Raw genomic sequence first — 24,605 nt, 5'->3', positions numbered from 1 at the left:
CAAAAAGCTATCATGACGCGTTAAAATGTGGGATTGCTTTCTTTGTAGTTTTTTTAACAATGCACACATGGTCATTGCCAGTGTGGGAGGGAGGTCATGGACAAACTGGAACGGCACACTGAACTTGATTGGCACTCTGTACAAACATTTGGATGTGAAAACAATAGACTAATGGAGGATTCCTAATGTACTGGTAAGCAAGACCAGAAAATGTTGAATTCTAAAATCTGGGTGGAATCCAGATGCGTAGATTTTGGATGTGACTCTATATTTCTTTGCTCGGATCACTCAGGGTACTGTTGTTTTAAGCTGTAGACCAGGGGTGTCCAAACATTTTGGCAGGAGGGCCACATCATCTCTCTGACACTGTGTCAGGGGCCAGGGAAAAAATGAATTAATTTACATTTGAAATTTGAATACATTTACATAAATGAATATATTATAGATTGAACTTATATGACTGAATGAAGGTCTTACAGTAGCTCAAGGCCTATAAAAGGCCTTGCACAAAGTAAGGCTAACCTTTCCTTCGCTGCCACTGCTGCATCACGGACGTGAAACAGCAAGTAGTGGAGGGAGCCCTCATCCCACAGCTCAGGTGAGAGGTCGAACAGTCATCCTCTTGCTGGGAGCAGTTGCATCGGGCCAGCACGGGCTCCAGCAAGTCTCCGGAGGGCCAGAGATTCATTGGAGACTGGGGGCTCCCCAAGGGCCGGATTGGGAGCCCCTGAGGGCCACAAGTGGCCCCCAGGCCGGGGTTTGGGCACCCCTGCTGTAGACACTAGTTTGTACAAAAAAAAGTAGGAAACTCATGTGTGGGACAACTCAATACAAGTGTACTTGTGAAAAGCAGAATGTGCAAAGCCGGAGTCTCAAAATTTGTCTTCTCAGCAATCTGCTAGCAAAGGATGCCTGTTCTGCTACAGAAATTCTGCCAAAATGTTCCATGTGACCACTCTATGAAGCTTCTGTTTTGTATTTCAGTGTCATGACATGCAGTAGTAAACCTTTGCCTCCCTGGGTCTTCTCTGGTCAGAAGGGCAGATGTAGGTTGATCATAAGAAATGAGATAGAGCAATGCAGCTGACAAGCTCCAGATGGATCAGGGCAGCTGTTACAGAACTAGGCCAGAAGGTACAGAAAATTCCCTGGCAGGACTGAACTGACTTCTAAGCAACCTTATTGACTCTCAGGGCCAACCCAAAACCTCCCAGAGTCAAGGTAGTGCCCTAAATGTGCCCTGGACCCAATGGCAACAAGCCACCTCTGCCGCTTCTCCTCTCTCTCCCTGGATTTTCAAAAGACAAGGAGGGTGAAGCAAGAGCAGAAGTTTGGAGGCCAGGAGAGAAATATCTGAAGGTGAGTTGAGGGAGTTGAGTTGGCTTGTAAATTGCAAAGGGGTCATGAAATGTGGTGAAACTATGTGGAGGTATCAGGGAAATTCAGTACTTGATCCCAGCCTCCTCCCACTATTTTTAATTTTAGTTGGCTTTCAATGGAAGTTACTTTTCCCCCAACTAAAATTAGCACAAAGGCAATTGGGATCAAAACCACAGCAGGAGCTACTAACCACCATCACCACCGCTCTGGCCCCTCAACACTTGTCCACCAACATTTCACTGTCCTTTGTGGCCCTTCTCCTTGCAACTTGCAAACAAAACTCACACTTCACGCAACCATGTTGCACACAGTTAGGTGTACGTCTACATTTAGCCTTAATCATGTTGCGTCTCAGCTAACAAGCAGGGAAAGATTGTACCCACTGTCTTTAAGATGCTGCAGGACTCTTTGTGGTTTGCGCTGCAACAGAGTCAAATTGGTGTTTGTTCTGGTAAAGACCAGAATTTGTTGCGATTTGTCAAGAAACTGACGCCAGCAACCTCAGTGGTTTGGTCAAGTCACCGTTTTCTCTCTCTCTCTCTTTCTTTCTCTCTCTCTCTGAAATTGCAACATGTCTTTGTCTTTCTGTTTCATATCCTGTCCAGTTTCTCTTTGTCAAAGAATCAAAAGCCCTGCACAGCTTCTTGCTGAGAAAAGAGAGACACCAAGGAACCTGTGTGGCTGATGCCTTTTCAGTACTTGCTCTGTGGGTGTGATATTATTATTTTCTGGGGCTGGAAGCTGCCAGGGCTGGGGGGTCACCATTGCTGTAATCATCTGCCCTGCCAAGATAGTTATGTAGCAGTTACAAAGCTGGAAATTGCGGCAAAGGCCCTTGAGGGAGCCATCATCTGTGCAGCTTTCTAGGGGATCTTGCAAAGCAATGTGAAAAGTGATGGCGCAGGACAGCAAGGACGGAAAAGAAATGTGTTTGGGTTTCCTCTCACCTGGTAAAGAGGGCCTGCCTATCACTGTCCAATGAAACAGGCTCTTGGCTGCCCTTCTTGTATTTACGCAGCCTTTAGTAAGGAGACATTGAAACTGACTGATGAATTTCACATGGAAATGACTTGCGTGATGAGATGACTGGCAGCTGCTGGGTTTCAGGGACAGCTCTGCCTCAGTTGCTGCTGCACCAAAGATGCAGCTTTACAACAACCCTGTAAGGTGTGATGGGCATTGAACTTGCACAGGGAGACCCAGAGGCCAGGGCCTGCCTTTCAGCTCTGGAGCCTGGAGCTCTGGAGCCTCAAATGTTGCCCCCCTTACCTGGTGATATGCCAGCCTGTACTTCACCCATGGTGTACATGGTTCCTTTCCTCCTTTTGTCTTCACTACAACCCCATAAGTTAGATCAGGGGTGCCCAAACCCCGGCCCTGGGGCCACTTGTGGCCCTCAAGGACTCCAAATGTGGCCTGCAGGGAGTCCCCAGTCTCCAATGAGCCTCTGGCCCTCTGGAGACTTGCTGGAGCCCTCACCAGCTGAACACAACTGCTCTCAGCGTGAGGGTGACTGTTTGACCTCTCGTGTGAGCTGTGGGATGAGGGCTCCCTCCACTGTTTGCTGTTTCATGTCTGTGATGCAGTAGTGGCAGCAAAGGAAAGGCTGGCCTTGCTTTGTGCAAGGCCTTTTATAGGCCTTGAGCTATTGCAAGACCTTCATTCATTCATATAAGTTCATCTTTAATATATTCATTTATGTCAACTTATGTAAATTTATTCAAATTTTAAATGTAAATTAATTCTTCTTTCCCCCGGCCCCAGACACAGTGTCAGAGAGATGATGTGGCCCTCTTGCCAAAAACTTTGGACACCCCTGAGTTAGATGATGCAGTGACTGGCCCAAGGTCAGCATTCTCACCAACCAGGAATTCCAAGGTTTTTTTTTCTTTTAAGAGGAGGGGGACAATAAAGGTTTCAGTAGCATGAATCAGACAGAAGTTTCCAGGAGACATAAGCCCTTGGAGTCCAGGAATCTGGTTTTCTAAATCTCACGTGAAAAACATAAGTGATCTCAAATATCAAAAGGGGATCAACGTACAGACTTTCTTCTCAGGTTGCGTGGAAAGTCATCTATTTTTCCATGCAGTGGATGTTGCAACTTCAATCCCAGCTTTCCCTTGGACGAGCACCAATTTGCAGCTATTTATTATAACTGAACTCTTAATTACTTGAGGGGCAGTACACTACCAGATGCTCAAATTTGGATGGCCTCCGCTATAAACAGCCAACAGCCAGAGACAAAGAGAACCGGTTGGAGAATATCTATGAGCGAGAGAGAAAGAGGGGGAAACATATTTGGGGGGATTTAATTATTTCTTTCACTGGTGTCCTGCTTTATCTCTGAGGAGCCTTGGGCGTGGCAACCCCTCCAAGCACTTGACAGGACCAGAGCTTCTTAATTTCATCATAGAACTTCCAAAATTGTTCTCGCCTAAATTAGGAGTTCTGGATTAACTAGTTGCGTTTTCCTAAGTGCAGGGCCGACCGGTTTATCAGGCCATCTTGATATGGTGAGGGGATGCCCTCCTCCACCCGCTCACCTCTACTGCTCCACCTCCTCCTCCTTGCATTCAGAAAGAGTGTATCTGACACTCTGTCCTACCACTCTCCTCTCCTCCACAGTTACTCTTCTTTCCCGTTGCCCTTTTTCTTTTTAAATTCAGGGAGGAAGAGGAGGAGTGGCAGAAGTATTGGCTGGCGTGTTACTGGGTAAGGGGCGATGACATTTTGCACACCACGACCTGCACTGGGAGGTCTATAACTGGCCCTGCAAAACTGGAGTCAGTGCATTAAGAATCCTCCATTGTTCCTTTGTGTAGGACAGTGCGTGCTCAGTTGGCCACAGGTTTTAGTTCATTTGTGCACTTTCTTCAGCCCGTGTTACTGATGCATATACTATACACACATTGATAAAACACTACAAAAAAGCAACCTCAAAGTGATGGCACAGATAGTTATATCAAGACACCTCCCCTTTTTTTGCAGGAGCACAACATCACTGTGCATGGTAAAATCCCACATGACAAGAATCTTAGTGTCCTGCCTAATTTTGTGCTCATGTGTGTGATCCCATCAAGCTGGCTTTTTTGTAGTGTTTCATCCAGGTGTATGTGCACATCAGCAACGCGGTGGGGGGAGAGGAATGCAAATATAGTGAAGGAAAACTCAGAAAACCCATTGAGTACAATGGGCCTTACTCCCGGTGTTTCCTCCCAGAGGCACCTGAAGGGGGGAGTCGGCACTTCGCGATTTACTCATTTTGCCTCGCGATCTACCGGTCGATCGCGATCCACCTATTGAGCACCCCTGCCCTAGCTGAACCAGCAGTCAAGAGGAGTGAACAATAGAGCCGGATAGATGAAATGCACCACTCCCTGGGCCCGTGTCATCCTGTGTCTTCAGATAATTCAGGAGATGAATGTTTCACCACCTGCTCCTTCCCCACCCCCACCCCTTCTGCCTGCATTAATTGAGATCAGCTAATCAGCTTTGAGGATTTTTAAACCAGATGCCTTCCCAAGAACCAGTTACATTTTCCTGTGTCCCCCCCCCCTTTTTTTTTAAAGCTAGGAATCTGATAAGAGACTTTTCACTCATGTTTTCAAAATCTGCTTTGCAAACTGAAGCTCTAAGCATTGTTTTTAAGTAACTCGAGGCCTTTCAGTGCACTGTATTTAGCAGTTGGGGGGCACCGCTTGTTCTACAGGATTCTTATGCCATGGGTTCTGAACTGCCTTCTGCTCATTGATCCTTTTCGGATAATGCCCGTGTGTCAGAGAAGCTTGCTGTGAATAAGCACCAGCGAGCAAGCAGGTAAAGGCCCTGACTGCAAATATAAACTGCATTTATTCTGAATTTCCAAGTGTGTTTGTTTGAAATTGTAAACTCTTTTCTTTTCCTCCCTGTGTCTTCCTCCAGGTATGTGAGTTCTGCCATAGAACGTCAAGGAAGCACATCCATGAGGAAGGTAAATCCAGCATCTGAATGAAAACTTCTCATTTTGTGGTCACTTGTTGATGTACACATCTCTAGATTTTTGTTTGTTTGGGGGATGTGGGGGCAAATTATTCACAGCCAGTCTTGCTCTTATGGTGGGCCACAGCAGGTCAATTGTAGAAAACAATGTATGCATTTTGTACATAATTCTAAGAACTTTGTCAGGAGGAGAAAAATATTAGCAGAATGTTTACAACTGTGGGGCTGCTTGCTGTCTATTTCTCTCTGCTGGGCACTCAGCAAGAGTGACCGAGGCCAGCAGACGCTCAGTGCAGCAGGAGGAAGGTGGTACGTGGTGGCAGACAGGGGTGAGGGAGAAGAGGAAGAGTGGGGTGGGATGCACACAATTATAATGCCACTGGACTCAGTGGGCTGCTATGGTCTTGGAAGGTCAAATGTTCTGGTGAGCCATCTTTTGAGGACCCCTGGTTTATGTCAGTGGATCCACCAGTGGCTTCCAAGCAAAGGCTTTGGCAGCTTTCCATCGTGTGCCATTGAACGTGCTGCTGAAACAGTGATTCTGGGAATTCGGCCATTTCACGAGAATGCATTTTGCTGGATTAAACCAGAGAGCCGTCTAGTGCAGCCCTCTGTTTCTAGCAGGTGGTATTTTGGAGATGTTCACAAAGGAGGACATTGTGGAAACAGACCTTTCATTTGTCCCCAACATCTGCTCATCAAAGATAAACCACTTCTGAATACAGAAGCGCCATTTTGCTATCATGGCTAGTAGATGTTTCATTTGGAGGCTGATCCTTGAATTGGTCTAATTTTTTTTAAAGTCACTTCAGCTTTTAAAAGCCACTTCAGCCCATCTCCTTATTTTGCAGCAATCAGTTCTCTTAAGTTAACTATGGGTTCCACTAGTTTTGCTCATGTGGTTGTACTTATTGCAGAAGAAATGCTGCTAAAATTCATTCAGCACCACTGACTATCTGCATAGATAATGGAGAGATATGGAAAGGCAACAGTGCTGTGACATTTTGTGTCCACGTGAATGTAGGGATGAGAGAATCTTTCCCATTGCATTCTTTTTGTTGTTCATTTTCCTGTTGGCTCTGCCCTGCATTCTTTCATTTATTGGGAATATTTCTATCGTGCTTTTTCTTTGGCAACAAGCCTGATGCTCAAGGTGGTTTACAGCACAAAAGATTAAAACATGCATAATAAAACATAAGATTTAAGTTCTAGAGACATGTAGGAGGGGTTGAAATCCAAGGATTTGGGGCTTAATAGGCGGGTCAAAATGTTTTGGTGGGGCTGGATGTGGCCCACAGCCATAGTTGAGGAATCTCTACTGTAATAGGACCAAAATAAATAAGATCTTCCAAAACCTAAGTCAGGGCATCAAATGTCAGCCATGCTGATCCACCAGCATTTGGCACCAAGTGCTGGCCCACTTGGTGCCAAACCAGCAAGCACAAAGAGCGGCTTTACCTCCTCCCCTTCCTCCTTACCCCCTTGGCAAATTTGAAAAGAAAGTGGGCAAGGGAACAGAAAGGGTTGCTCTAGCTCACCACTCTTCTCTCCACTTCCTCTCCTGCTCTGTTCGCCTCTCTAGCTCACCACTCTCCTCTCCTCTACACTTCCTCTCCCGTTCCATGCGCCTCTCTAGCTCACATTTTCCTCCACGCTTCCTCTCCATTCCCTTCTTCCTTCACAATCTTGATGAGCACAGGCGCGGAAGAGGCAGAGGTGGATGTAGCAGCAATGCCAAATGCCTCTTGCCAATTCACCTCCTTAAGCAACAGTCCCAGTCTGCCACAGGATGGGCCAGACCTGCTTCTCTTTGCTAAAGTCTGAACCCAACTCTAGTCAAGTGATATCTGTTCAGATGAGATTGTTCCAAATATATCTTCCTTGTCTTGCCATTTGCTTTGTGGAGGTTCTTCCCCCCCCCCTTAGTTTTCCTGGGCATAGCTCAACTCTCTGCCCCCCACCCCCACAAGCTTAATAATCATACAGATGCTTTTTGAAGCCATTGGCACAAGTTTACAAGCCAAATGTTGTTGCCTGCCAGCTTGCGAAGAACGCGCACTTCCTCCAGGCTATTCTTTGTGGAGTGAACGCAGGATAATTAGCTGAACTGCCAAACCCTCAGAACAGAAGTCCCGGCGCTTCCATTGCCTTTTGAACGTATTGCTGGAATTTTAAGCTATATTCTAAGTAACCGAGAGCGATGTTTTTTGTCGCAAAGTGCGCAATTAGGTAGGCATTCAAGATTTCAAACAAGGCCCAAACTTCGAAAGCAGCTGCCGATAACATTCATTTGCTGAAGATGGATTTCTGCGGCTTCTGACAGGGGCTGAGTAATCTGTTACATCTGAGAGTAAATTTATCATTGGCAGAGATGCGGAGCCCAGCTTGCAGACGGAGATAATGGTTCTAAATTTAAAAAGAAAAAGGGGGGGGAAGAGTTATAGCTCAGCTCCTTTGATAGCAATCCTTTCAATTCCCTAAATGTTTTCATTTGGTGTAATCAACTGGGAAGATTATGGTAGGGTCGATGGAAGATTTTGAGGAGTGATTCATACCATTCTGTAAGACGCTCATAAATTGGTGACGTATATCTTGTCCTGGTTGGCAACCTTCAGTCTCGAAAGACTATGGTATAAGCCTACAGCACCCGGTATTCCCAGGCGGTCTCCCATCCAAGTACTAACCAGGCCTGACCCTGCTTAGCTTCCGAGATCATGGTATAAGCCTACAGCACCCAGTATTCCCAGGCGGTCTCCCATCCAAGTACTAACCAGGCCTGACCCTGCTTAGCTTCCGAGATCAGACGAGGTCAGGCATGTTTCAGCAAATGACTTAACAGTGGTGGGATGTCAGAAGTTGCATTGAGCAAAAGCTGAGGGGCTCTTAACTCCAAGCAGTCATTCACTTCCATGGTCTCTTTAATCCTTTCCCGTGCCAGGCCTGTAAATGAGGCAGGATGAGACCATTCACCTCGCCAACACCATAAGTTGGTCACCTACCCTTGCTCCCTTGCCTGGCAGCACTACTACCTCCACCACTCCATTACCTCCTCCTCCTCTTCCTGCTTGACTTCCTTGCCTTTACGGAATGCAGACACTTTGTAGATAAAATGCAGACCCTTAGGAAAGAAGTGATGAGGAGATTCTACAGCCCACCCCTCTTCTATTCTTTCCCACTACTTGCCTTTTGAAAAGACAGGGTCTGTGAAAAGCAGGAGGAGGAGTGTGGCACTGATGCCTCCACTACAAGATAAGATGTCCAAGATTTCCTGGTGCCTTAGGCAATGTGCCAAATGCTGTCTTCCTTACCTGATGATGTGCCAGCCTCTCCCACTCCCTGGATTGGAAAAGAAGGCGGTACAACAGAAAAGAAGAGTGATGGGCTAGAACATCAAGCTACTCTAGCCCAACACTTTTCTGTCCTCCTGCTGCCTGTTCCCTCTCTACCCCCCTCTTCATTTTCCACTTTTGTGCAGAGCACAAAAAATTGTGGAGATGTAGGAAACTGGCATGGAAGGGAGGATGAGAGGGTGGGGGAGGTGGCACTTAACTTCTGTGCTTGAGAATCTCAGTCCAGACCTTTTCTCCCCAGTCTGGACAGCTATGAGGCTGATAAGGTGAGGATACCTTTGGTGCATCACAGGTGCCAAGAGGTCTTAGGCTGCCCCTTCCCAAAACATAGTCCAGGCAGACGTTAGCTTGTTCCCTTGGTCTAGTCACAGCTTCAAGAAGCAGCAGGAGAAGATGTTCCAAAGGGATCCTGATGAAGAGTGAAGTCTTAAACGTTCCCGCTCAGCCCATTGGTAGCAGTGGGACTTCAATAAACGGTCTAAGAAGTGCAAGAAAGATGCTTCTGAATAAGGAAGCGTAGCTGCTCTGTCAATGCACACTGAGTTTTGATTATGAGATTTGACGCAGGCGCTGTAGAAAACTGGAGGCTGGAATCAGAGAGCGACACACGACAAGGTTTTTCTTTTCTCGTCAAAACATTGCAGACCACTGCCCTTAATATTTATTTATTTATTTATTTATTTATTTATTTATACATACCCCGCCTTTCCATTTGCTACTACACACCAGGTTTTATATTTATTTGTTCTGTTCATTTTTATCCCACCTTTCACTCTCCGTCACAAGCTGGCCAATACCAAACCACAGAGAAACAGCAGAAATTATATAAGCAATCTAAAAATGAATAAATGAAACCATTCCGAGGCAGCGCAGTGGCCACAGACTGGAGCAGAAAATGCAAATCACACCCAGGTCACACACACACACACACTTCTACCCACAGACCCCCAAGAGCAGGTGAAGCAAAGGATTGAAGGTTAAGAATTTGGTAAGAGGCACTTTTTCAAGTGGGTGCTCCTTTTTTTTAGCAGGGGGAGAGTAACTGGCCCACCTCACCCCAGCAGTGTCTGTTTAAGTGGCTGTCTGCTGGTATTCATTTGCATCTTTTTAGATTGTGAGCCCTTTTGGGACAGGGAGCCATTGAGTTATTTGATTTTTCTCTGTAAACCGCTTTGTGAACTTTTTGTTGAAAAGCGGTATATAAATACTGTTAATAATAATAATAATAATAATAATAATAATAATAATAATAATAATTTCAGATGGGGGCGGGGCTATCACAAAGAAGGCACACCATTCAAACCTCAATCAGTGATGGCATTCAGATTGGAGGTCTCCTCTGATTCCAGCAAATAAATTAGTTCTTATGGCAGAGGGCGCCCCTCAAATGCTAGAAGCCCAAGACGTATAGGGCTGTACAGGTAATGATCATAGTTTTCAGTCATGGACAGGACAATTGTATTTTTCACCTGTCCTTAAGAACTCTACAGTACCATGTGTGCCACGCTTCTCTCTTTCCGCTCTCCTTCCCGTTCTCCTCTTCTGTTAAATCTTCCCCTTTCTCCTTTGTTACATCTTCTTGTGCTCCACTGTTTATATATGGTTTGTCTGTTCACTTTATATTTCTAGGCCACTTTTAAGCCATAATGGCTCCCAAGGTAGTTTACGCTGGGGGAAAAAAATTAAAACTATTTGCAATTAAAAGTCTATAAATAAACCTGAAATCCAGTTGAGTACACAAAAAGTAACCCAACAGCAGTAATGGCATAACAATTAAAACCGCGCATCTGTGTAAGCATAACAGCAACAAAATTAACTTGCTTGCAACACAATCCTATGTTGGTTTACTCAATATTAAACTCTACTGTGTTCAGTGAGACTTACTCTCAGGCAAATATGTATAGGATTGTAGCTCTACACCCCAATCCTAAACTACCGCTGCATGGCTGGAATGCATGTTCTGGTGGCACAGCATGCTCTATGGCTGTCGCAAGATGTGATGTGCCATAAGGTAAGCCTGGTCACCGTTGATTGCTCTTTCTGGCCTCAATACAATATATGGGAGTGTCTGTGTGTGGTGCTCAGGATTAAGACTGAGAAACCAGACTGGCTAGGACTTGAAAGGATGGCACCTTGTGAACTGTTTTGTTGAAAAGTGTATACATCATCGTTGTCATCGTCATCATCATATTGCAACACCGTAACAGCTTAGACTCAATGGTGGCTGAGCAGCCGCTATTTGTGGCTCCTTGAGAAGGAAGCCACCAAATTTTCCTTATTACAGAAAAGTTTTTCAGAGTTTAAGATCAAGAGCAAGATGGCCATTCTTGCGACTTGTGGAAATTCCAGCTAATTGAGTCACAGTGTGGGTGGCCCTTTCTCCAACAGAGGTGGTGATGAATCCAAACCCCCCCCCCGCCCTTCACCCTTGTACTTCAGCATGTGGGAGAGGGGGGAAATGGCAAGAGATGCCAGGCATTGGGTTATGAGAGTGTGTGAACTGGAACCACAGACTCAGCATCCTGTATTGCAAACACAGCCTGCAAGCAAGCCTGCAAAGCAAGCCTGCCTCTTGCAAAGGTTTTGTGGGAGCTGCAAACAACACTGACAATCACACTCACTCACACCCCTCTTCCTGTTTCCTGTGGCAGTTCGAAGCTATGCATTCTGTATGATGCTGCCTGGTGCCGAATCGGGCATGGGGTCCACCTGGTCCAATTCTGTGTCCTTACTGGTTGCCACTCTCTTGGGTCTTTGGCAGAAACTCTTTCCTGGTCCTGCCACTTGGGATTTTTTTCAGCTGCTTTGGGGTTGACCTGGGACCTCAGATGTGCCTGATGTGTACATACAGTCACTGAACACTGTCCCTTCACTTACATTTTTACTTCGCAATGTGGGATTTTCACTCATTTTCCTTGCATTTCGTACCCTGAAGCCAAATGCTAAGCCAGTTGCTCATTTCTCAATGAAAAAAAGGCCTCCTTAATTATGTTCTTTTGAACAATGCGATCGTAGACGCGGTTCAGTTGTACAAGGAGGAAAGCAAGAAGAATGAGGCTGATTGACTCCTATTTTTAGACATGCTAATCCCTTCTGCTTTCTCTGATCTCTCCTGCTTGCCTGATCACCATCTTCAGAGTCTTTCACAATGAACCAGAGAGGGGTGTTCTGTGTGTGTGAGGTGGGGGGGGGGGTGAAGAGATAATCTGATGCTCATCTCTTTAGTTGGTTCCTTCCTCTGGGGCTGTTTTCTCTGGTGTGTAATTACTTTGCGCTGTGAAGGAAACATTTCAAGGAAATTCCAGAAGTAGCATTTACACTGGATTATCCCTCATCAGTTAACTTGCAAGGGCTTGTTGCAAGGCTATGAAGGAGTCATTTGCACCTGGGCTAGCCCATCTCTGAGGCCTTTGTCCTTCCTCCACCGCACCTCCTCATCCTCATTGGATTGGGAGAGGAAAGGGGAACTGCATGGGAGAGGAAGGGCAGAAGAGGAGAGGAGAGTGGTGGGCTAGAGAGTCCTTTGGTGCTCAGCATCATTTTTCTTTTATTTGGCCTGAAAGGAAAGAGGGGCAACACAGTAGCAGAGCATCCTGATTGGTGGATGACACCTTCTGCCTCCAACTCTGCTCTTTGGTTGTTCCCAGTTGTCCCAATTGTGGATGGTTGGGGGAGTGTGGGCCCAATCCAATTCAACTTTCCAGCACTGGTACAACCATAATGCAGCCCTGAGATAAGGAAGCAAATGTCCCCATACCTTGAGGAGGCCTCTGTGACTGCCTCCCCACCACAGGAAGCAGTGCACACCCCATTGGTGCAGCTGTACTGGCACTGGAAAATTGGATAGGATTGGGCCCTGAGAGATCCCCACTTAAGACTGGAATGGTTGGTCCCTCCAGAGCCAAAGTCTCTGGAAGAATTTAGGTTCCTTAGAACTGCTAGTCCTAACTGCTGTTCACACCATGTAGGTCTGGACCTCAAAACAAAATGGTGGTGGCGGCAGCACTGCCATGATCCACCTGAGGTCAGACTGCGGTCCACATCTTGTCCCTTCTGTTGAAGACCTGCGATTTAGATGGCCACATTTGCCACAATCTGGGAGAAAAGCAGCCACTCGGAGCAGAGCAATCATGTGCCCAAGCCCCGTGGCTAAGAGTGCCATCTTGTTGAGATGTATGCCTTGATCTCTTTGGTGGCACTCGAGTTAATTCAGTAGATCTGATCAATACGTACAGCATGTCTCTGCTGCTGAGCTGCCTGCCTTTCCTGCTATTTTTATCTCTAATTTCAGGCTAGACTGTCAGGAAAGATTCTGAGCAAAATGGAAAAAGAATAGGACATGTGCAATGATATTTGTTGGCGTTCTGCTTGGTTACTTGAGCCAAGAGAATGCCACAGAAAGTCTAACCTGGACAGAAGATTTGCGCTGCCGTGAAATAATAACAGAGTGGCCACACGTCATTTTCTGCAATGCTTTTACACTGATTTTTTTTTTTTGACCCTGTAATATGACAAATCTAGGTTAGGGTACTTTGAAAACGTCAAGTAGCCCGACTTCTGCTTCCACAGGCAATGATGAAGCAGGAAGAACTGATCATTAAGGGACAAGGCTTTGGAAAAAGGAATGCAAAAAATGGCTTTTAGTCTTCCATTTCCCAGAGCAGTCTTTCAGTGATACATCTGTGTATAATCACCTTTGCCTTGCCCTTTCCTGCCTTCCATTTGATCAGGGCTGGCTGGCCATGAGGCCAGCTGAAGCAATTGCTTCTGCCCACCTCCTGTGCTCCTTGGCCTCCTCCCTAGATTTGAAAAGGAAGAGAAGAATAGAGCAGAAAATACAGAGGAGATGAGAGCAGTGGGCTAGAGTGTCAGAGACACTTCCTCTTCCACTCTGTTCCTCTTTTTTTCCAAATCCAGAGGGGAGGAGGAGCTGTGTTGTAGTAGCAAAGGGGTGTTTTGTTGCACCACTTCATGCTGCAGGGCTTGTGAGACAGCTCTGCATCTGATATCTCTCCTATTGTCAGTACTGAGTTTGCATGCTCTTTGGGGCAAGGACCCTGTGCCTTTTGCTTATCCTGTTCTGTCAAGGGCTGTGTGCATTGATGGTGAGATATGATTTACGATAAACATTGCAGGTTAGGGTTGGTTGTTGCCAAATGCTCTGTTAAAACCCAAGACACTAAATGGTAAAACAGTGTTTTTAACTTGCTCCAGAATTTCTTATTTGGCATTGCTCGTGACTCTTGTCGGGTTTAGATAGGGGGCTTCCTCTCTAGGAAATGACTTGGCTCACTTTTTGACCATCATCATTTGCAAATGGGGAGCCAGCCTCAAAGATGAGATCTCTGGCAGTGGATAAAGGAAGAAGTCTGACTTCCTTTCCCTTCTCTGACGCCTGGCACACTCTCATGACTGGGTACCAGATGCAAGAGGAACTAGATAATATAGTTTTCCTAGTACTCCATGCATCTGGTACCTAATCATAAGCAGTGGATCAGGCATCAGAGGAGAGAGACAGATCCTTTTTTTTAACCCCCAAACCAACAACAAATGTAAGTGCAAAGTGGAAGAGGCCTGCAGGATACCAGCAGGTGGGGGAGTGGGCAGGTGAAGGGAATGCTTATTGCCAGGGCTGAGGAAAGCACTGACCCCTGTTGGGCACTTTGTATCGCCAGGGTTCAGGATCCAAAATAGGCTTGAAGCTGGGTTTGGAAAGAAAATCTACTTTCCAAGTTTGGCGAAAGAGTTTATTTGTTTCAAGTCCAGTTTCAAGCCTTGGGGGAATTCACCCATTGGCAAAGCTGCCCTGATAGCCACTAACTTAGACCACCAGGCCATTAGCTACTAGCTTCAAAGTGGATTGGAGAAATCCATGGAAGGGGTTTGATTCATCACTGAATATTACCCAGGGCAGCTAATTGGAACCTCCAGCAGAAGTGTACCTGCAAATGCCCTTTGCTGGGAGACAGCTGTTTTCTTCTTCATGAGCTTCCAGAAAGCACCTGGTGGACCACTGTGGGAAAACTAGGTGCTGGACTAGATGGGCCTTGGGCCTGACCCAGCAGAGCTCATCTTGCATCTGCTCTGCAATTGCTTTGGCACCATGCAGTGAATTTGCCACCTCTCTGTGTCTTGTGATGCTGAGAACTGGGCTTAGAAAGGGCTGATGAGTTTAGACTGAGTCACCTTCTTAAGCTGCCTGTTTTTGATCTGTTCAGAAGAATGCACAGTTACGGAAATTTAAGGCACTGTGTAGGCTGTGCTTGCAGAGAAGCAGAGACCAGAAGAACCTCTCTTGTGAAATGCAAGCCTTCAATGGAAAATGAAATAGGCTCTCTGCTCTTTGTGGTTGCAGACGTCACTTTGAAACTGGGAGGGAAGCAGAAAATATGAGCTGGCTTCCTCTGATGGTTTAAATTCACTCCCCCTTCTCTATTGTTCCTATGTGTCTATCTAGATTGTAAGCTTCTAGGAGCAATGTTGTATATGCTCACTCTGTGTAAAGCACTGTGTATGTTGATGATGCTATATTAACAATAATCAGTTGAGTTATCAGTAGAACACTGGAAGAATGATTTACCTCTAGGGTAATTTCACAAAGTCATTTAGAAACCTGTGATAGCTACACCTGAAAACCTATCACACCCCTTATCCCTGTCTGGGCTGGTTAGTTTTGGGTACCTGCCGTCAGACTCAAGATTTGACTTTTGGCCCTCTCAAGCAAATATTCTTTCCATCTTTTGCCAGCACAAACTGAAAACTGAATTTTGTTAGTGCTAGTGGGTATATATCCCTTGGTGTATATCCCTTGGTCAAAGGGAGGGAGCAGGCATGCTCTAGGTCAGTGTTTCCCAACCTGGGGAGTCACACCCCCCAGGACAATTAGAAACACTGAATTTCTCCTTAAGGGAAAAGGCAACCAGCGGTGATAGTGGAATAGCGGCTTCCAGAATTGTACCATTGCCAAGAACAAAAAGGGGGTTCTCACTTACCTGGGGATTGGGCCAGCCGTCCGGAGGGTGCAGGGGAACTCCTCAGCATCCGAGGCAGTGCGTCAATTACTAATGCCAGCAACTCGTAATGCAACAAGTACACCACCTCTGCCATTCCTCCTCTAGCAGGTGAGTAGTGGCAGGTGCTCCCTGTGTGAAGGAGAATGGTGGGATAGAGTGCCAGAGACGCTCTAGCCCACCACACTCTTCTCCTCCACAATTCCTCTTCCAGTCCAGGAAGCAAGAGGAAGAGGAATGGAGACAGTGAAGGGGCATGTGCAGGTGCCCCTTCCCCAATATGCTACTTGAGGTGATCAGCTCAGATGATGACCTCATTGATGGGCCGCTTCACCACACTTAGGCCTATGTACTCTTTCTGGTGAGTAAACCCCATTGAACACAGTAGAACTTCCTTCCATAGGATTGCTCTGCAAGGTTGTCTTCACCCTACCTAGTGTTAGAATAAGCATAAATCTTACAGTAACCAGTGTCAGTGTTTAAGAACAGGGGGAAAGAAGGAATCACAGCTCAGCACAGTTTGTTGTATGGTGTTTATGGAATCTTGGCTGTCTTGGAAAAGCAGCTTTGTTCTGCTGTCCATGCACTTGCACTGACCAGTGTTCCTCTCTTGTCTTTCCTTCCAGTCTTTCCACTACGCTTCCCTGCGGGTCAAAAGCAAAAAGTGGCCAAAAGGTAAATGGTCTGAATCATGAATCTGAATCATTACCAGACTACAAAGTTAAGAGGCCGCATTAGGGAGCTGCATTGCATTCCTTTCCCCAGGTACAAAACAGAGCACCCTGTCCTCAAAACGAAGCTTTGTGAGAACATGCGCTTGCTGTGCACAACTGATGAGTCACACAGTTGACATTCATTGCATTAAAAATTCACCTTTCAGAACGTCCTTTTTTGTGTGAATCAACCCAAAGCATTCGGTATTCAGACCGCGCATGATGTAAATCAGTGGGTTTCTGAGCACTGTTCAGAGCTGACACTTCCATGAGGCCAACTGGAGTTCTTGTCTCAGGTGGCGGATAAGTGGGGGGTGCCAGTGGCGGTCCTGGGGGGGGCAACAACCCCAGGTGCCACACCTGCCATGCCACCGCTGCTCCACTCACCACGCTGCATCCCCAAGCCCTTCGGAGCCACTCTGCAGGCAGCAAAGCCCTGCATGGCGCCCCGAATCCCTCAAAAAACCTTCTGAGGCTTCTGGCATGGTCTTAAAGATTACTTCTGATCCCTCAGTTAACCAGAAGTACTGTTTAAGATTGCACCAGAAGCCTCAGAAGGCTTTTCGAGTGGTTCGGAGTGTCGCCTGAGGCTCCACGCACCTAGGTAAGTATCCTGTGGGAGGTGTGATGTGGGGGGAGGCATGTTACAGACCTGTGCCCTGGGGTGGTCTATTACTAGGAGGTGCCAGCTACCCTGACTCTGTCCACCTGCCCTGACTCCGTCCCTGCAGCTCCTACCCCACCTTTCCCCTGTGTGTGAAAAGAAAGAGGCAGAAGAGGAAGTGTGGAGCAGAGGAGAGAGGCGTCTGATGCGCTCATCATGCTCCATCATGCTCCTGTGCTTTACATGTCCTCTTCTGCCTCATTCCCTTCTTCCTTTTCGCATCCAAGGAGCAGGAGAAAGAGTGGGGTATATCAGCTGGCATGCCACTGGGTAAGAGATGCGAAGGCACTGAGCAAAGGGAGGGATTCAGTATGCCACCTCAGGCCCCAGGAGGTCTTGGGTTGGCCCCAACAATATTAGTGGCCCGAGTGTTCTGCCAAATCTCAATCCACTGGGCCTCATGCCCGCTTAAGGCTGATCAGTCCCCCTTGTGCAACTCACCAGTGCAGTAAGCAAAAGTCAGAGTCCAGTTCCAGTCCACAGATGCCAAGTAAACCAGTCCAATCAATTGGAGTTGCCAAATCAGAGTCCAGAGCCAATAAGCCAAGTTACAGTCCAAGGTCAGGTTCCAGGTAGGTCAGTCAAATCCGTCAGGGTATCCCAGTCAAAGTCCAAAGCCAAAGTCCAGTCACAATCCACAGTCAGATTCCAAATTCAATAAGCCAAGCCAGTCACCTCTCCTGCCTCCAACCTGCACTCCTTCAAAACCCACCAACCCTTTCTGCCTCAGGTGCTCCTTATATCCCTGAGGGCCCTATTGCCTTCCAGTGGCTGCAGCTGTGCAGCACACTCTGCTGGATGCCCAGGCCTTACCCTTAAAGGGGCCACTGCTGACACCACATCTACCTCCTCGCCAGTTCTTCCAGATTCCAATACACCTAGACAGATGTGTCCCTCCAAGATCAGGGGCTGCTCATTCCCCCTGTCACTGTTCCACTAATAAAACCTATTCCTGCTCCAAGGCTTCCTGCCCTGACTTCCCACCTTCCCCTCCCCAGAGGCAAATCCAGGATTGCTCCCAGGGGCGCTTGCCTGTTTATCCATTTGACTGCTTATTTGTTGCCTCCCTACTCTCCAACCCAGCTAATCATTAGAGAACACTTTTTTAAAAAAAAGGGAGAAGGAAGAGTGGCTTTCTGATTGTACAAAAGCACTTCAGTGTGACTAATGCCACAGACACTTTGGCACTCAAATCATAATTGCAGTGGATGGGCAAGGAGTTTTGGGGGGGGGAGAGCATCCTTATCAGTTTTCCGAAACCCAGAACCTTCATTTCCAGTCCAGAGACCAGAATACAGGATGTCATTTCCAGAGGAATAAACTTTACAGAGCTTAGCTGTGGGATGCCGCAGAAGAAAGAATAGTAATTTAATGTGAGCTAAACTCTCGACTCTGCTTCACAGCTGCAGGACAAATATAATTAATATAACAATGTAAACGCAATTTTTCACAGTGAACAGTCTAATGTTTTAATTAAATTTGCCCTAGGCTTTTAAGGAAAAGTGATATGAATATTAGGGGGGATTCTGTTTCTGGTGATAGAAAAGGGGGAAGAAGGAACGAGAATAAAATTTCAGGGTTATCAAGTCAGCTGAAATAATGAAAATGAAGTCTTTCCACGGCACTGCTTTTTAAATTTGGCTCTATAAAGTCCAAATCCTCCTGATAAATTGACCTTAGCACAAAATACTGGTGTTGGGCAGAACTGTGGCACTGCACCAAACACCACCCCACCCCACCCCACGCTGGCAGCATATCAGCCACCGCTGCCAGCAGTTCTCTCTGAATTTGAAAAGAAGGATGGGAACAGAGAGGCATTGTGGGCTTTGGGCTTGGAGACACTCTACACCGACACTGTCTGCTCCTCTACGCTTCTTCCATTACCTGAACCACTAGTCAGTAACTCCTAAAAAAGGTTCTAGCCCTCTTCATAGGTTAGAGCCCATGGTGAACCAACCTGAGAGTGGTGTGTGAAGAGGTGTGTGTTGGGTAGTCATACTCCCTGATGCTGACACACACACACACACACACACCTCTGGCTACCTGGGAGAATGTTGAACAAGAATGGTTCTATCTAGAACAGGGGTGTCCAAACATTTTAGCAGGAGGGCCACATCATCTCTCTGACACTGTGTCAGGGGCTGGGAAAGAAAGAATTAATTTACAATTTAATATTTGAATAAATTTACATAAATGAATATATTAGAGATGGAACGTATATGAATGAATGAAGGTCTTGGAATAGCTCAAGGCCATAAAAGTCCTCGCACAAAGCAAGGCCAGCCTTTCCTTAGCTGCTACTGCTGCATCACAGATGTGATACAGCAAGTAGGGGAGGGAGCCCTCGTCCTACAGCTCAGATGAGAGGACGAACAGTTGTCCTCATGCTGAGAGCAGTTGCGTTGGTCCAGCACGGGCTCCAGCAAGTCTCCGGAGGGCAAGAGGCTCACTGGAGACTGGGGGCTCCCCAAGGGCCTGATTGGGAGCTTCTGAGGGCTGCAAGTGGCCCCCAGGCCGGGGTTTGGGCACCCATGATATAGAATATGAGGAATGAGAATCCCAGTATTCTCCTCTTCCTCTTCCTTTTCAAACCCAGGGTGTGAAGGCAGGAGAAACAGCAGACATGGGTGAGGTATGGCCAGTGGGCAAAGGGTGGCCACTGACAAATCCACCACTTGAAGAGACCAACATAGCTGGCCTCATGCTATGGCTAGCCTTTCTTTGGGCTGAGATGTGTAGATTGTCCTTAGGACCTTTTCTTTAGCAAATGATATGGCAGTGGTTATTAAGCCCCTCTGAGTGTCTCACGTTGCCGTCTACTTCAAGGAGGCTCCTTGAACAGCAGCAGCCGGCGGCGGATCTCCTGCAAAGACCTGGGCCATGGCGACTGCGAGGGCTGGCTGTGGAAGAAAAAGGACGCCAAGGGTTACTTCACGCAGAAGTGGAAAAAATACTGGTTTGTCCTGAAGGACTCTTCCCTCTATTGGTACACTAACCAGAACGTGAGTAGTATTAAGATCGGTATTGCTATTATTGTGGTGTCACAGTCAAGCCAGATGTTTGGGCTGGGGTTTTTGGATGCCCACCCGTTCAAACTCTGCCCAAGAATTCAAGAACGGGTGAGATATCGCTGTATAATGCTCAGTGTTCCTAGCAGTGTCACTTGGTGCAGTTGTCTTGTCAATGCCTCTGTTGGCCAGATATTTCTTTGGGTGGGGCCTGAGGGATTGCACTAATGACTAGAGGGGTGGTGGCTGTTTTCCTTTCCCAAAGGCGCTGCCTGTCAGTTTCCAAATCTTTATATTTTGTAATTTCTCCTCGATTCAGTTGTCTCCTAGAAAGATTTTGACCTGCTCATTTTCTACCATGTTGTAGCAGCAGCAGCAGTTGTTGTTGTTGATTTTGATTTTAGATATTCATTTTACAGGGCAGTCCTAACTTGTGCTGGAACAGGCAAACTACAAGTTTGGGATTGACTGAGGCAAGGCCTGAGGCAAAAGGAAACTTTTTTCCTTACCCTGGAAAGAGCCAATGGGTCTACTTGGATCTGTGCCACCTACATCAGTGGTACAAATCAGAGCAGTCAGGGACTGCTCTGGGCTTATCAGGAATGGGGTAGGATTTGGCATAATCTCCAGGTCCTGACCCCGCCTCTCGCTCCCCGCCCACCCTCAGGAACACCTGCCACCCACCCTCTCCCAGCCCTGAATGCCTCCCTACTACCTCCTTCCTGCCCTCCCCATGCACCCCCCCAGACCTCAACGCCGGCTGAGCTTGGCTGGTGTGACCTCTTCCTAGGGCCCGTGTCAGCATGAGGAAACCGGCGCACATTTGTACATCAGCCTGTCTCCTCTCAGGCTCCCTTTACAACAGTTTCACGACACTTTTCAGTCCGCGCAAGGGACTTGTGGCGACCGAAGAGAGGGTTGGGATTGCATCTTTAATGTATGGATATTAATTTTAACATACGAACATAGATGGCACCTGAGGGGTGAGTACCTCTGCAGATAAGTAGCTCACCCCCAACTCTGTGGCCCCCCCTCCTACTCCCCTTTTGTAACTTAAAGGAAAGGCACTTTTCACATGCTCAGAGGGTGTCATTTTTATCAATCAGTCTGCATCAGAGTAGTTCCTCATGAGCTTACTTCTGTTGATAGGAGCATTAAAGTGAAATTCACTTATTTTTCTTTTAGAAATCTAACATGTAGGGGAAAGTCTATCCCATCTGCCCCCAAAATGCCCTTTGCCCCTGCTCTGCACCCCTCCTAAAAAAAAAAATTTCTTCCTGGAGGTGCCCCTGCAATTGGGTAGCTTTCCTTGGTGCTATTGGGAAGTTTCTTTCTGGGACAAATTCTAGCGGGGGGGGGGGGAGAATCCTGATTGGTCAGGGTTAAAAACAAGGGTTAAAAACCTCCTCCCTCACACCATGAATGTGATCTGGATGAGGGCTCAGTGCAGCTGCTATTTATTTTTTTTAAACCCAGCATTCAGACACCCTGGGTACCCTGTGCCTTTGCGCTCCAGGGCCTCACAATGTGAAGTAGCGTTTTGTGGGGGGGGAACAAACCCTCAGGAGGTGATTTATTTCCATTTAGAGAGCCCTTGCTTTGTCTCTGTTTGAGCCGTGCCCTTGATTTGATTAGCAGTAAGGTGGGCCGCTGGTGTTTTGATCACCTGACAGACATGGTTAGCTCTCCTCCACTTCAGTTCTTGTGCTGCTGCTACCCAGAGGTGGTTCTCACTTTCAATTGGGCAATCGCAGCACAGGCTCCAAAGTGTGGGTGTCTGCCGGCTGAGGTGCCTGCCTGCACGTCCGCGGCGTGAGCAAAAATCACATTAGCACAAGGCAGTGTACGTTCCGTGCATGATTTCCCCTTGGAGCAGCGGCTCACGATTCCGGGAGGGAGGCTTCCATTTGCATCGGTGGTTGTCCGTGCAGGGAGTGAAAGAGAAGGCAGCTGCCCACAACAGCAACGGGTGTTCTTATGGCGTAGTTTGAAGGTCTGATCAGCAGCTGAAAGAGCAATCCTATGCACAGCAACACTCTACTTCAGTAGCATAGCTAGAGGGGGTGCAAAGCACTAAGTTTTTCAGGGAGTCTCACCGCGATGTGCAAGCGGCAGCTCCCCTTTGGAGCCATTCCAGGACTTAGAGCAAAATGGAGGCATACTCCTGTTTTGCTCTGGCAGCCCAGAATGACTGGGAAGGGAGGGAGAGGCTTGCACGCCACAGTGAGGCTCCTTGCAAAACTTAGTGCTTTGCACCCCTTCTAGCTATGCTACTGCTCTGTTTCTAGGTGCGTGTATATAGAATAGCAGCTTAACAGAAGTCTGCAAGAGGGATCTGAAGGCCTTAGGAGTGGACCTCAACAGGTGGGAAACCCTGGCCTCTGAGCGGCCCGCTTGGAGGCAGGCTGTGCAGCATGGCCTCTCCCAGTTTGAAGAGACACTTGGCCAACAGTCTGAGGCTAAGAGGCAAAGAAGGAAGGCCCATAGCCAGGGAAACAGACCAGAGACAGACTGCACTTGCTCCCGGTGTGGAAGGGATTGTCACTCCCGAATCGGCCTTTTCAGCCACACTAGACGCTGTTCCAGAACCGCCATTCAGAGCGCGATACCAGAGTCTTTCGAGACTGAAGGTTGTCAACACACACACGTATATAGGATAGCAGCTTAGCAGAAGTGCATGCTGAAACAGGGGCAAAGGATAATAAAATAATGCTAAAAATGACAGTCTGCAATTAGGCTGTCCCCCGAGGCAGTCACTCCAAGGGACAGGATGATGAAGGGCACCTGCCTCTACTTGCCTTTGTCGCTCCCCCCCCCCCCCCGGCCTGGATTTGAAAAAGAGAGAGGAATGGAGTAGAAAAGTGGAGGAGGGAAGAGTGTTGGGCTGGAGGAAGTGTGGAGGAGTCTCCGGCATTCTAGCCCACCACTCTCCTCTCCTCTCCTCCATACTTCCTCTCCATTTCCCCTTGCTTTTCAAATCCAGGAAGCAGGGGAAAACAGGTGGAGGTAGGTAAAAGGAAGCAAGCACCCCAGCCAATTCAGCACCTCAGCTGTCACCCCAGTTGGCCTCCCTGTACAGATACAGAACACAGCCTTGTAAAAAATGTATCTCTGACACCAAGGTAAGGAAGGTTTTGGGGAAGCACAGTGTTGAGTTATTAATGGACTCCAACTCGCCTTCATCTTTCCGCAAGTTTTCATTTTTAAAGGTCATTTGCAAACTGAACTGATATTCACTGTAGCTTGCTCAGTGATCTGGCAATTCAGAACCTTTAACGAAAAGAAAGAAGGAGTTCTCTCTCAGCCTTTGTCAACACGATTTCCTCTTTTCTTTCATGATAGGATGAAAAAGCTGAAGGATTCATCAGTTTACCAGAATTCAGGATAGACAGAGCCGTTGAATGCCGGAGGAAACAGTAAGTTTGTGAGCAGGAATGCTTCCAAAGTTCAGTTTGGAGTTCCAAAGCCTCTGGTCTGGTTTCCAAGGTGGAGTGAATGCACTCAGAACAAGCCTTGTTGCATTTTGTCATTGTTGTTTCCAAAGGAAGTAGTGGTGGCAGTGGGGCATGGTGTGAAAGTAGCAAAAAAAGCAGAGGAAATTTGGGGTGTCACCTCAAGCACCAGTTAAATGGAGATAGTGGGGAATGAGGTGCACCTGGCAATGGTGGAAGGTCCAAACCGTTTTGAGTAGTGGATCCCTTTGAGTTATTCTGGATGTGGCTTGAGGTGGCAATCAACTATTAAACTTGATTTAAACGTGATTAAACTTGCACATTTTGTTTAAGCAACTGGCCCCAAAGGGGAACAAATGTCCCAGGTTCCCATAACACCTGGTTCTAATGGTCAAACCTGACACCAGTGCCTGTGTCTGGCATCTGGAAGACATCCTCTGAGGATCTGTGACATTTGGTGGGGAATTGTGTAGAACCATGTTAGCATATGCAAGTCTTAGCATTTTGGAGATGAGCTTTGTCATTGACATTTTCCATTTTGCATTGCTTTCTTGTCAGATGTAATGACCTGAGTTTTATACATAAGTAAATATTCATTCATTCTTTGGTAGCGCATCAAAGACAGAAAAATAGGTCACTGCACAAGCCTGAGGGTGAAGAAGAAGGAATCTGTAAGAAGCACTCTTCTGTTGCTGACAACCCTCAGAAGCAGAAATTTCGACTGCCCGAGAGAGCAGAGTAATCTCTTGGGTGTTAGAGCTTAATAAAATCTGTGACAACCCATACAAATCAGACCATAATAAATGATAACACAAAGGAATCACAATACAACAGCCTTTCACGACACAAGACTATTATTGTTGTTGGCAACCTTCAGTCTCGAAAGGTGATGGTATCGCGCTCTGAGTGGTGGTTCTGGCACAGCGTCTAGTGTGGCCGAAAAGGCCGATTCGGGAGCGACAGCATTCTGGTCTCTGCTTCGTAGCAGAATCACCCAAAAAACTGATGTGTGTCCAATACGGCCAACAGAATTGCAGGGCACATGGGCGT

The 24,605-nt window shown here is 47.1% G+C and overlaps 1 protein-coding gene across 1 annotated transcript in view; it reads left to right on the top strand.

The window, feature by feature from the left end:
- The window catches only part of LOC136663086 (connector enhancer of kinase suppressor of ras 2-like), a 319,906-nt gene that overhangs the window by 260,963 nt on the left and 34,338 nt on the right, over positions 1-24,605 (top strand). The window contains exons 15-18 of the mRNA XM_066640022.1: positions 5,302-5,350; positions 16,345-16,393; positions 19,922-20,097; positions 23,446-23,519. Of these exons, the coding sequence (XP_066496119.1) occupies positions 5,302-5,350; positions 16,345-16,393; positions 19,922-20,097; positions 23,446-23,519 (348 nt within the window). The remainder of the gene's footprint in view (positions 1-5,301; positions 5,351-16,344; positions 16,394-19,921; positions 20,098-23,445; positions 23,520-24,605) is intronic.

Source organism: Tiliqua scincoides, chromosome 12 (genome assembly GCF_035046505.1).
Source record: "Tiliqua scincoides isolate rTilSci1 chromosome 12, rTilSci1.hap2, whole genome shotgun sequence".
In the NCBI taxonomy this organism is placed as follows: Eukaryota; Metazoa; Chordata; class Lepidosauria; order Squamata; family Scincidae; genus Tiliqua; species Tiliqua scincoides.
The sequence above is the reverse complement of the archived record's forward strand: the minus strand, read 5'-3'. Positions and strand labels throughout refer to the sequence as shown.